We start from the raw sequence: 13,441 nt of genomic DNA on the forward strand, positions 1-13,441 counted from the left end.
GGTTTTATTCACCGAGTCTCGATCCAAACCACTGGGGCTTGTTTCACAGTGGGAGCTCAGACGGGTTTGACAGATAAGATTCCTGCGCTTGGAAGGAATCTCTCATGGTCGTAACTCAGCCGCTCATTTCATTGTCCAAGCCAAACAGGAGAAACAGATGTGCATGCTTTAGCTGGGAGGTATCGCCCTTAATAAAAGACCCTTATGTTTCCCTCAAGAAAATCCACCAACAGTTATATGATCTAAACAAAACATAGATAAATAAAGATGGACGACGCGTCTCCACTTCCTCACGTTGTACTAAACGGAAGCTAAGGCCCCGTGTCGCCCCTGAAGGCCTCACGGACTCTGAGCGTGTTCCTGGTGAACGCTCAGGACCGACCCACTGTGAAACCGTCCCGCACTAAGGGGTTCTACCCACAATTCATAGCGTTGTGACATTAGTAAACAAATCAAACGGCAGCGTAAAAATCAACAAACAAGCTAAGAAGGAGCAACCGATCCTGTCATGGACTTGTTGTCATTAAGTCATTTTTTGGGGCACGAAGACAGTTTCATGTTGGAAAGAAAACACACACGTCTGCGTTCCATCGACTTCAAATCACGTTACTGCGTTGCGGCTTTGGCGTGTTTCCTGTCGAGCTTTCTATCGGCAGCGGATCTCCTTTCACCAGGAAGGGGAAATAGTTGGAGAGATAAAGACCTTTGAACTTGGTGCTGCAGAAGCAGTAGACCAGCGGATCCAGGAGACAGTCCATGTAGGAGAGGACCATGAGGCCGTCGAACGCCACGGCGGCGCCGTCCTGCAGCTTGTCGCTCTTGTCTCTGACCCGGACGATGAGCAGCAGCATCCTGGCGATGGTGCAGGGCAGGAAGCAGACGGAGAAGACCACCATGACAGAGGACACCAGGAAGACGGCCCTCCGCAGCTTGGTGGTGTCGCCCACGGTCTTCTTCCGGAGCCGGTTGACGATCCTCGCCGTGCAGTAGACCAGGATGACGAAGGGGATGACGATCTGAGTGAAGAAGACCACCTCCCTCAAACTGTCCACCACGCTCTGCAGCACAAAGAGAAGAACAACTTTATTGACATGGACATCACTAACAAAGGCTTGTTTATGACTAGTTTAGTAAGTGTTGCTTAACAAACGTGACAAAGGATCAGAAACTAAAAAGACTACATGTCCAAACGGACATGTAGTCAGACATGTGTTGTGTAATTTGTGTAATTTGACTCACTCAAACTAAAGCTCTGCTTTGTCGGTGTAAAAATAGCCCTGGAAACAGGCTCCATTATAAGTGGATGAGATAACCCCCCCCCCACCTACTACATGGAGAATTCCATGGGCCCACATTCTTCATCTGTGGCTTCTCATCTTCTTCATTGTATTATTATTATTATTTTTTCCGACACGGTTATCGTGTGTGTTCAGGCTGAGAAACTGTTTGCTCACATTAACCCTGTGTGTGTTTTATGCGAACTTTGAATTTCTCAAGAGAACAGTTTGGGTTTTTATCTCTGCACGGTGTTAGTGTTAGGGTCAGGGTTAGGGTTAGGGTTAGGGTCAGGGTTAGGGTCAGGGTTAGGGTTAGAGTCAGTCATATGGTTAGGGTTAGGGTCAGGGTCAGGGTCAGGGTCAGGGTTAGAGTCAGTCATATGGTTAGGGTTAGGGTCAGGGTCAGGGTAACCCTAACCCTACCTTTCGTTGCAGCTGCAGCAGTATTTAGTTTTTATCTTTTACACCTTTCTCCGTATAAACTGAAATTTGTGAAAAATTGGATGCTAAATTCAAAATTTTCCCTTTCTACTGAAATGTTTGTTTATTTTTCAGACGCCGCGGGACTTTTAGTTTTCTCTTTTTTGTCAGCTGACTCTGTCGCAACAAATCCACGATGAGAACATGATACGTTTAAGGAACGCCGCTGCTACAGAGTCGCCTGTTTATTTAAACTTTTGTCATATTGAACGTGTCATGTGTCCAAATTACACCAGATTGAAAACTGCATATCATTGGGTCTCTAACAGTCCACAGGCCGAGTGTGAAGCCAATAAGAGAAATGTTTCTTGAGACATTTACAGACAAACTAAGATTTCTGGAAGTAGTAGGTAGACGTCTTTTCCCCGTGGATTTGATTCAAGTAATGAATATAGAAGAGCAGGTGGAAATCTACAGAAGGAAGGATTTCATTACCTTGATCAGAGTGTCCTCTCTCTGTTGGCTGTGGCTGTTGCAGCACTCGAAGGTCTCCAGCATGGTGGGGATGGTGAGCGGCAGCAGCAGCACCCAGATGAAGATCGAGATCTGAGGAGACTTCTTCAGGGCGCGCAGCAGGTTCTTCCGGCCGGGATGCACGACGTTGAAGTATCGATCGATGGAGGTCACGGTGAGGAAGGCGATGCTGGCCCCTCGGTTCAGAAACAACATGAAGAGCATGGCTTTGCACACCACGTCGTTGGTGCTCCTCCGCTCCCCGTGGATGAAGTTGTACGCCTTGATGGGCAAACAGAAGAGCAGCAGGATGTCAGCCAGCACCAGGTTGAAGAGGAAGATGTTGTTGCTGTTGGATTTCCAGAACTTCAGCTTGAAAATGAAGAGGTGGAGGACGGAGGCATTCAGAGGCAGAGCCAGGATGAAAATGATAATCATGACAGCCGCATAGAACTTGTACAGGTTCTTGTTTGTGGCTTCACAATCCTCAATGTTCTGTAAGGTGATGTTTTCCATTTCAACGGTTGTTTGCACCTGTTGAGCAAGAAAGAACCTTGCAGGGTGCAAAGTATTCTTTTCTAGAGTGACGAGGAAATATCACCTTCCAACAACACACACTCAAACAAAAAAGAAAAAAATCCTGCCAAACAAGTTTCTTCCACCTCCTGGCTCTCCCTTCTCTCAGTCCTGGGACAGCGTCTCAACAATCCTCCTTCCAGTCTTCTCTTGTGTGTCTGGGATCCCCGAGTCCTTCTGGGTTGTGTGTCTTGTTGTGCGAGAGTCGGCACCGAGTCTGGAACTGATTCTGTCTCCGAGCTGCTCAGCCTCGTCCCTGTGGCTCCTCCTCACGGCCTGAGGAGGTGAGTCACCAGCTGCTTTCCCACTCCGGGGCCAATGGGGCTGGAAAGGGCAGAGACAAGCCACATGCAACATTTGAAATGCTAATTTCCCAAAAGGAAGCTCGGACCGGTTCGCTTTGGATAACAAATGAAGACTGAGTTGCAGAATTCCTTCTTAGAATGATGAAATCAGAAGTTGTGAAACTCCTTGAGTGAGGGAAACAGTCGAGCTGATAGAAGACGACTGATACGACTTTTATCCAAAGTGAAAACACCTTTTATTTCCCCTCGCGAACTGTGAGAATCAACTGTTTTTCCATTCCGAGGCCTCAGTGAATCCCAGAAGCTTCTGTTCCTCTCTGAAGCTCCTGGGTTTTTATAACTGAACGTCTCCGCAGATGCTGAAACTGCAGCGAAGGGACGTTCGGATATAAACTCGCAGATGTGGATCCCTGGGAATCGGTGACAGATTTACGCCCGGGCACGTGCAGCGTCGCCGGCCATGCTCTCTACTATGTAAGGGAAAGTAGAAATGAGTTGCGTGGAATGCCGGAGTCCTGAGGGAGGAGGATTTCTGTAGGGAAGGAGGCGAGGGGGGGGGGGCAGCGCTCAACTCTGCATGCTTCAAACTCCTTCTCCACTTCGGAGACAAGTCCAGACAGCTCGTCCAACATCCAGCCTGTTTCCAAGAAGAGGTTCCTGAGACGCTGAGAAGACGTGACCTCTGGAGCGCGTTCGATTTAAAAAAATTCCAAACAGGAACTTGTGTAATAAATTGTGTTTGATTTGATTTGTTTCACGAACATTTCTTTTCTCTAACGGTCTTCGAACGGTTTTATTCGGAGACAGGATTAAACATGTTTTATTATAAAGCTTTGTCCCGAGTGATTTAATTCATATTGTCTTAAAATGGACCATATCAGTATTCTGTGTTTGTCCCCCCCCTCCACTTCTTTACAACTGAACCTTGACCCCTCGTCGCAATCCTCTCCTCACACGATGGTTTAATTGTTCACAGCGCTGGTTACTCAGTTACCTGCGGTTGGGTTTTAATCTTTAATATGTAACAATCATTAAAATGTCTTAAACCAACCGGATCATTGTTATATATTCAGTTTTCTGACACTATCTCAAATGTTTCCCTACGATGTTCAAATGCTGCTGTTTTTAAAGAATATCAAGAATATGAAATATGTAATTTACGCTTTTGGAAGAATGTGCTGTCGAACTGCACAAAAGGAAAACTGAGAAACGAGCTTTATTAAAACATATTTCAGAGTAAAGCAGGTGAGTTTATGCAAAAGCACAACAGCAGTGATTCGAAACAGTTTAATTCAAATGAATAAACCTGAAGGAAGATGAGATCCTGGTTTGTTTTTGGCTTCTGGGAGATTTGCAGCCTGTCAGTGAGACAAACAATCAAACTACTGTCCCCGGAATACCGAGCGGAGCTGTGACTCCACTGACACGCACGGGAGAAGTTGTAGCTCCGACTATAAATCACAGGCAGACAAACCTCGCAGGAGCTCGAGAGGTTTGACACTCCAGAGGTCACATGTTTTGGCTTCGAGCTCCTTGAAGCTTCTCTACACCTGCAGAGTCTCTCGGGATAATATCACCGTGTACTAAGGTTTTTCTGATACTAACGATTCACAAATTTGTGGATTTGCCTCAAAAAGGAATTTGACAGAAAAGTAGTTTCTGGCTAACGTCATTTAAATCCTCATACTTTTTAATAGGGAATCCTTTAAATTTGTTCTTTTGTTCTTTGTGCTGTTTTGAAAGCACTAGAGAATACAATTTTATTATTGACTATTATAATGAATATATGTAAATATATATTATTATAAAAAATGTATGGATCTTTTAGAAATAAACATGTTTAGGGGACTGATGTTTGTGAGTGTGTGTAATTTGGTGCAGATCCAAATAAAAATCAGGATCTAGTGAATTTGAATGTGTTATTATATAAACTGATTCATTACTACATTATCTACTAATCAGTCTTTAGAGTTATAATGAAGCTCTCGTTAACGTTTATTAGGATGAACTTATTTTTCAGAGTTACCTTGTGTCACAGGGAGCGACCGGACTGACAGCTTCGAGGATCTCGGAGAGTTTGTTGGAGAGCACAAAGCTCATGATTCCAAACAGCTGGAGGTACAATATATATATATCATGTTTTAGTTTAGTATAAACTGTCATTTACTGTGGTACAGAGGTCAATCAGGCACCTGCTAGACGACCTCTACATGTATAATTAGCAAAAAGCAAAACTAAGGGAAAACATCAAAATTAGAAGAAGAAACATCAGAATCAGAATATATTTTATTGCCAAGTAGGTTTACACCTACCTGGAATTTGTTTTGGTCAACGGTGCATACAATGAACATAGAACATAAAAACACAATAAGTACTGCACATAAGGAAAAAACTATATAAAAAATAATAATAATATATAAAAGATATAAAAACTAAACTAAACGTCAGAAAAACAATAATTTCATTGCTTTTATATTTAAAAACAGATTTGCATTGTTTTAACAAATACATGTGATAGAACCTGACGTTTAGAAATCCTTATTTCATCTGTTCCCTGGTTCTCACCATTCAGGTTTAACTGCCACATTGAATATGAACATATGGATTGTTGTTGTTTTCCCAGAACAATGGAGCCTCGGTGAGTTCGAAAGACAGACGTCACTTCTGGAGGAAACGAGAGAACGTTTCCAGGATGAACAGAAATAATTTGAAGGTCAGTGACCAGCAGGAGCTCCAGAGGACGGCGTCTCTCCGCCAGCAGCAGCAGCAGCGCAGCAGGAAGTCGACCTCGGGCGTCCAGAGGTTCACCCCCGCCTCATCAAAGCTCTTTAAAGATGGAAGCACACAGCTGGTGAGCCTTCCTGAGTTTAGCCAGGAGTTCGGGACTTTACAGGACTTTCACTTTGGTTTATTTACTCCTCAGACCCCACAGAGAAAGACTCCGGCCCAAACCGAGGACGTTTCCCAGGTTCAAGTCCCAGTCCGAGTAAAAGAGATCCGGGAAAATCACATGAAAAAGGAAGGGAATGGGAATTTGCCATTTCAGTCACAACAGCAAACATACAAATCCACAGGGACGAGCCATTTAGAGGAGAGAGAGTCCAGAGGAATCCAATCACTCTCCGAGCTGACAGCGTGTGTGAGCTCGGAGAAGAGGCCGAAGCATCGGGAAACGGGAAACATGGGTGAAACTGCGGCAAAGTTCTCGGGTGAAGAGGAGGTCAAAGGTCAGATTGAACTGGCAGCACCTCCAGGAGAAACGCCCGGTGGAGTCACCTCGGAGGATCGGTGGGAAACGATCCTCCAGCAGAACGGCCCACGCGTCTGGACGCCAAAACATCCCGACACCGCGGAGGAATCAGATTTAGTTCAGCGTCACCACACGTCCCCCCCCCCGAGCAGCGTGTCCCCCCCCCGGCTCCGGAGACACCAGGAAGTTATTGTTAGTTTTGAGACAGTGAACGACCACATCCAGAGAATCCCAAGCTCCGGCGTGGTAACTCGATCCACAGGCCGCCATGAAACCAAAACACGCTTTCATCTCTGCCGGTGCGGCGAGTGGAGGCCAGGGAGAAACGCGGCCTCGAAGGTCAAAGGTCAGAAACAAGCTGCAGCAGCGAGCGGCGCCCCCCCGGCCTCAGCACCTCGGACTCGCAGCACGTTTCCCACACATTCCTCGGTGAGAAGCGGCGGTGACAGCGGCGGCGAGGGTGAGGATAACCGGAGTCACCAGTTTCCCAAGCCCCCCCCCCGCCGCGGCCCTCAGGATTCCCAGTTCAGCTGCTCAGAGGAAGGTTTGACCAGCGCCGCTCCCAGTGAGGATGAGGACGGAGGGATGTTACCACGGAAACAGAAGCAGGACCTGAACCCTGGATATGGTTCTGTTCTTCAGCAGCAAAATATTACTCTTGGTAATTTTAACATAATGTTTATTTAACAGTTTTATTTCAATGTAATTAGGGCCCGAGCACTGACAGACAGTGAGGCCCTATTGACATTATAAGGATTATTATTATTATTTTTCAGGCAAATTAATTGTCTTTTCGAGGCTTTAACGCTTAAATTCTTACCAAAATTTTCAGAAAATTAGAAAGTGGTGAAAATGTAGGTATTCTGGAGGAATTTTTATTGGGCAAAATGGCTTATTATTCAGAAAATAACAAAATACATACTAAATGTATATTTGGCACATGAAACCCTTTACTATATTCTGCGTCTCTTTTATTTCATTTTATTTTTGAATAAAAGAACAGTAAGAAGACGGGGGAGGGGGGTCGTGTTTGTGTCTTCTTTTGTTGAATTTATATAGAGAAATGATATTCTATAGTTTAATATTGTGTAAAAGTCTTGAAGTGATTTCATTATAGGAGCCATGCTGGGTTATTTAAAAAAAATTTCAATTAATCAATCCACCTCAACCAGTTTGTGCTTTGATGTTTCCGTCCAGGTCACATAATACAAACAACAACAGTCCTTCGATACTTTGATACTTTAAATACACCTCTAAATTCCAGATCAAAGCCAATTGACTAACATATAAAGGAGAAACACAATCTCAGCAGAATCAGACTCAACAATTATTCGTAGACGACAGCTAAACGGGAATCTTATCAACGACAAAGTCCTTAAACCGATAGACAACCGTCACCAGCGCTTCACGTTCAAAATACTTCAAAACAACTTTGTTACGATGGATCACCTGCGTTCATCCAACATGAAGAGGATCCACTGCTCAGGAGACCAAGTAGGTTCAACTGTTTTTAGTTTTAAACCACTTCAAAACATAATTGTCTTTTATTTCTTGACCTTACAGTAGCTTTACAGACTCTAAAATCAGACGTGTGTAGATGTCTCAAATTCATTGAGTATATCTGAAGTTAGGATGGGACTGTGTTTTACATGTTATGTGTATATTTGTGTCTTTCAGGCACTTGGACAGATGCTGTCTGATGATGCTGCCCAACATGGGGGGGTCAGTGTCACCAAAATCCTGCAGGCCCTCCGCCGAGCGCTGCTGGACACAAGGAGGAAGAACCAGGAGCTCGCTGCTGAGAACGATGCTCTAAAGGAGGAGGCGACTGAAAATGCTACACTGAGGAGCCAGGCCGCAGAGCAATCGTTCCTGGCTGCAGTCAACATCGGTCTGAAAGAGCAGGAGAACTCAGCTCTGGCCAAAGAGAACACAGATCTGAAGCAGCAGGCGGAACAAAACGCCGCTCTGGCTGCAGTGAAAACTCGTCTGGAGAAGCAGCTGACTGCTGAAAACTCAGCTCTGGTGAAAGAGAACTCAGATCTGCAGAAGCAGGCGGCACAAAAAGCTGCTCTGGCTGCAGAGAACACGGCACTGAAGAAGCTGACTGCTAGGAACGCAGTGATACAGGAGCATGTGGCAGAGAAAGCTGCTCTGAAGAGGCACCTGGCTGCGGAGAACGCATCTCTGAAGGAGTACATGGACTCCACCTTCTCACGTCTGAATCAGGCCAGAGACGACTGTGTCAACATGGTGCTGTCTGTTATAGCCAGAGAGGAAGAGTTGGAGAAGGAGCTTGAGGATGTGAAGACCACGATGAAAGTGAAAGTGGAAGAAAACATCTCCCTGACCACTGAGCTTCAGAAAGTGGAAAATGACTGGAAGGTGAAAGTTGCAGCTCTGCAGGAGAACTACGAGGAGAAGCTGAGGAGCAGCGTCCTGGAGCAGGAGGTCGGCCTCCAGCAGAGAGAGGATCTGCTGAACAAGCTCAGGATGACGGAGAAGTGGTTGTTACTTGAGGCCAAGGAAGTTCAGAGCCGGATACTGAAGAACATTCAGCTTCAGGTACGTTGCATCAGATCCTTTCAGATATTAATTATATGGATTGTGAGTTTTGTTCATGTTTAGACTTTGAGGAAGAAAATGTTGAGACTTGTGTTGTGTCTCTGTCTTTTCAGGATCTCACCGTTGGGACCGACTCGGACAAGGTGAAGGTCAAAAATGAGAAAAAGGAGAAGAAGGAGAAGAAGGCGAGAGAGAAGAAGGAGAAGAAGGAGAGCAAAGAACTGAAGAAGAGAGAAAAGAAGGAGAAGAAAGAGCGACTGGTGAGAGAGAAGAAGGAGAAGAAGGAGAGCAAAGAACTGAAGAAGAGAGAAAAGAAGGAGAATAAAGAAACTAATAAGCGGGAGGAGAAAGAGCGACTGGTGCGAGAGAAGGAGGAGAAGAAGGAGAGCAAAGAACTGAAGAAGAGAGAAAAGAAGGAGAAGAAAGAAACTAATAAGCAGGAAAAGAAAGAGCGACTGGTGAGAGAGAAGCAGGAGAAGAAGGAGAGCAAAGAACTGAAGAAGAGAGAAAAGAAGGAGAAGAAAGTAACAAATAAGCAGGAAAAGAAAGAGCGACTGGTGCGAGAGAAGGAGGAGAAGAAGGAGAGCAAAGAACTGAAGAAGAGAGAAAAGAAGGAGAAGAAAGAAACAAATTAGCAGGAAAAGAAAGAGCGACTGGAGAGAGAGAAGAAGGAGAAGAAGGACAGCAAAGAACTGAAGAAGAGAGAAAAGAAGGAGAAGAAAGAAACAAATAAGCAGGAAAAGAAAGAGCGACTGGTGAGAGAGAAGCAGGACAAGAAGGAGCGCAAAGAACTGAAGAAGAGAGAAAAGAAGGAGAAGAAAGAGTGACTGGAGAGAGAGAAGGAGGAGAAGGAGGAGAAGGAGGAGAAGGAGGAGAAGAAGGAGGGGGAAAGTATGGAGAGGAGCAAGTTGTTCCCCTGTTTTTCTCCTTTAAATCCAGAGCTAGTCCTAATCTCTCTCATCCTTCCTCTCCCTCATCCATCCCTTCATCCTGAATGACCCACTCCCCCCACCCCCCTTCAGACCTGCATTATTTATTAAACTGTTTCTTTGAAAATTTAAAATAAAAAATTAATAACAATGACTTATTATTCCAGACGGCTCTTTTATTCACGATGCTGGTTAGTAAATATCAATCTCAATGATGAAAACTAAACATTTATATGTAAATACTAACATAAAGTAAATGTTATTACATATGAATGCTGCATGTTATGATGTTATGATGCACCGACTAATATCTTAAACTAGAGTGTCACTCGGTAGAGCTCATACCTCACGATGTTAAAAAAGAAGAACCTCACTGCTCTTCTAGAGACTCTAGGTCTTGTTATTATTATTATTATTCATAAATATAATGAATTGTGTTATCCTGCACAAATCAACATGGATTTTGTTCAGTACGAAGCTTTGTTTTTGGATATTGTTTAACATTGTATAATGCAACTTGACATCGAGATTTTTTCCGCTAATCTGTCGATCACTTCAGTCTGAATTGATATATCTCAACCATTTCCTGGATTGGCGCAAAATTTGTCAAACAACAAAAAGATCAAATTGACTATTATATTTTAATATATTATATCTTCCTTTTAGATATAAATCTAGTTATCTAGGGGATAAAACATCAATAATTTAAATAAATAAATAAATAAAAGAGTCGATTCTATTCTATTAAATCCTTTACCTATATGCCCTGTTGGGGAAATGAAATATCAATAATAATGAAATTTTGAGCATGTTAAAGCCCTCAAAAAGCCAATTCATTTGCCTGAATAATAATAATAATAATCGTTAAAATTTCAATAGGGCCTCACGTCTGTCAGTGCCTGTCAGTGCTTGGGCCCTAATAATAACGACACAAATAAATAGATAAAACAAATAATAATAAATAAATAAAAGAGCCTGATAAAATTAATAGAAACAAGAGAAAGGATGTGCAGTGAAACACAAAGAGACGCTTTACTGTTATTTAAAGAGGTCTAATCTGAATTAATCCTGTTTCTATGGAGACACCAGCAACAATATAAGGCTGCGACGTCACGTCATCTTCCCACAGGGAGGCTGTGCTGGGGTTTCCCTTCGTGTGGATCATCTTTAAGATCTCTGTTGTTTATGTTTTTATATTTCCAGCGGTTCAGAAGACGCTGAAACCTGAGATTGAACCCGATGATGCAGATAAAACAAAAGCGGCACAAACATTGTGGGACTTTCACAGGTAAGAACAATCTTTTAGTTAATCGTGTGTGAAGTGATCAGTGATCTGCTGAATCTGAGCAGCTCTAGATTCTGCAGGAAGTAGGTTTCATCTCTCTGGGTGATTATCTTGTTTCTCCAGCTAACACGTCTTTTTACATACAAAAATGTTACAACAACATTATATTGTATAGAATCTCACTCAGTAGAACTCACACCTGCACCAAGAACCCAACTGCCCCCTAATGAAACCAGATTTAAACTCACTAGCCCCGGATCTCTATTCAGCAGGTTTCACACACTCAGGGACATTAGTTCACTCAACACAACCATTTAATTATCCTCTGAGTAATCAACCAACATGTTGAAAAACGTCCTCTCACAATCTCACAATGTTAGAGAAAGTGAAAAATCCTGGATCTGCACCAGAATTCTGACTCATAAAACCAAGTGCCACATTAATCCGTTGGAGAAGCTGTTGCGTAATCCTGCTAAACGAACAAAGGAGATGTGAGAAAAGGACATGCATGAAGGACCCTGCGGCGTTTTCACTTTCAGGACGGATTAAGTTCTCTCTCCTGTTCTGTTTTTATTTGTTCAGTCTTTAATAATTCTAATAGTTCTGCAGTATTCACTGAGTCTGTCTGCAGAGAACAAGGAGGAAACAGGCTCTTCACCAGGAGAGAGGCCGCGAGGGATCGACTCCGACCCGACAACCTGCTGAGGGACGTCCAGGTCAGTGTCCGGTGGGAGGCTCTTCACACACAGGCTCGAATCCCACACTCTCCTCAGTGAAATACAAAAAGGCCTCATGACAAATTGTGAAAGCAACATTACACAATACACAAATAAGCCTTTAAGAAGAAATAAAAGTGTTGAAATAATGATTTAATACAAGGGCGTGGGTGTGAAGTCTTCAGCATGGATTTAAAAGAAGAGAGCTGGGCACTCTGGGGAGATAAATCTTCACCAGGTGGAATTCTTGAGGGGCGTTCCATTGCACTTCTTCCAAACAGGAGGTCAGAGAACTGTGGAATGCAGCATGAAGATGGACGGCACCTGGAGAAAGCAAACAGGGTCGGACCCAAGAGCAACAAGGCAGCAAGCTCGTTGAAGGAGTCGGCTGAGAGATCGTTGACCAGCTAACCAACCAACTAACTAACTAACTAGTTGCCTTATTCATTGTTAGAAACATTGTTTTAATCACCCTTCGTACGTAAAAGCAGCTTAAACAAGTCGTTACTCTGCTTCGGCCTCTGTTGTCGTGGTGTTGAAGCGTGTTCTTTTATCCTTTAAGAGAAGACCGCCGAATTCGGTTTGCTCAAAGTATTTATTTAGGAAACAATGAACAGGTTACAGCAAAGCAATGAGCTTCCAGTACATTAGTTGTATCAGAGCGCCATGAACATCCGGCATCTGTCCATTTTATAGCAGTCGTTCTTCGTTCCTCCTCCTCGGAAGTGCGCAGGCGTAATCCATCCTCCTGGCTTTTGGTATACGGACGTGAAAAGGAAGACACTCCCAATGACGCTATAGTTGCTAGGCAAGAAAGTCCTTGAACCACAGATGCAATGTGGGGCAAAATTGTTTACAATTGGAGAAAAGATTATTATGTTTCCTGCTTAATCAAAACAATCCTGACTGTGTAAACATTCGGATCCTCGAAACCAAAGCAATGAAACAGAATTAAGTCAAAAACGTCACTCGGTCTGACCTCCTATCAAGACAGCTGTGAGACTCTATGTGAGTTTAATGAATCTGAGGGAATAAGCCTTTAATATCAGAAGCTAGAAATGAGTGAAGAAGTTAAAGATTGATTATTAACACTAAGCAGCAACAGTTATTAAAATCATTTGTATGAAGGCATAATATCTAGCCAAAAGTGCCTCTAGTTTTATTTGGCTGGAGTTCAATCAGACACAACCTATAGTTAAAGAGTTTGAAATTCCAACAGTGGTCACAACGAAGTCATTGTGTCTTCACCATAAATCCTCAGACGTGTGATCCAGACGCCGCCCCCCCCCCCCTGTCTCCCAGGTTGAACCCATCGGGAGTTCCAGGGGGTTTTGGTTGGATTTGGCCGCAGCCGTTCAGCAGCGTTGCTCAACAAACAGAGATTTCTCGTGACCTCATGGTTTCTGTTTCACAACACGTTTCCATTGCTCCTCGCAGACTTCTCCAGGTGAGCCGACCCCTCGTCACACTTTCCTGAGTCAGGGCCAGAGTCCGGAGGATTATTTACTCTCCTGCGTTTCCCCCCTAGTTTTCCCTGAAGCCATAAAAACCCGCCCACTGTTTAACTGTCATTGGCGTGGAGTCGAGAACAAGCTTTTTAATGGC

The 13,441-nt window shown here is 43.8% G+C and overlaps 1 protein-coding gene across 1 annotated transcript; it reads right to left on the reverse strand.

Annotated features, from left to right (window-relative positions):
* Positions 1-596: 596 nt before the first annotated feature.
* LOC133024003 (hydroxycarboxylic acid receptor 2-like) lies at positions 597-2,726 on the reverse strand. The gene is made up of 2 exons (XM_061090942.1): positions 2,193-2,726; positions 597-1,058 (listed from the first exon to the last, which is right to left on the reverse strand). Exons 1-2 carry the CDS (start codon positions 2,724-2,726, stop codon positions 597-599), a joined length of 996 nt encoding a protein of 331 aa, XP_060946925.1.
* Positions 2,727-13,441: the final 10,715 nt, after the last annotated feature.

Source organism: Limanda limanda, chromosome 18 (genome assembly GCF_963576545.1).
Source record: "Limanda limanda chromosome 18, fLimLim1.1, whole genome shotgun sequence".
Classification (NCBI taxonomy): domain Eukaryota; kingdom Metazoa; phylum Chordata; class Actinopteri; order Pleuronectiformes; family Pleuronectidae; genus Limanda; species Limanda limanda.

What these genes read in the sequence shown, in the direction of transcription:
- LOC133024003 (XM_061090942.1), bottom strand. Translation starts at nt 2,726, where the DNA reads ATGGAAAACATCACCTTACAGAACATTGAGGATTGTGAAGCCACAAAC. An exon ending in GAGAGGACACTCTGATCAAG is followed by an intron (nt 1,059 to 2,192) that starts GTAATGAAATCC and finishes TTTGTGCTGCAG; the next exon opens with AGCGTGGTGGACAGTTTGAG.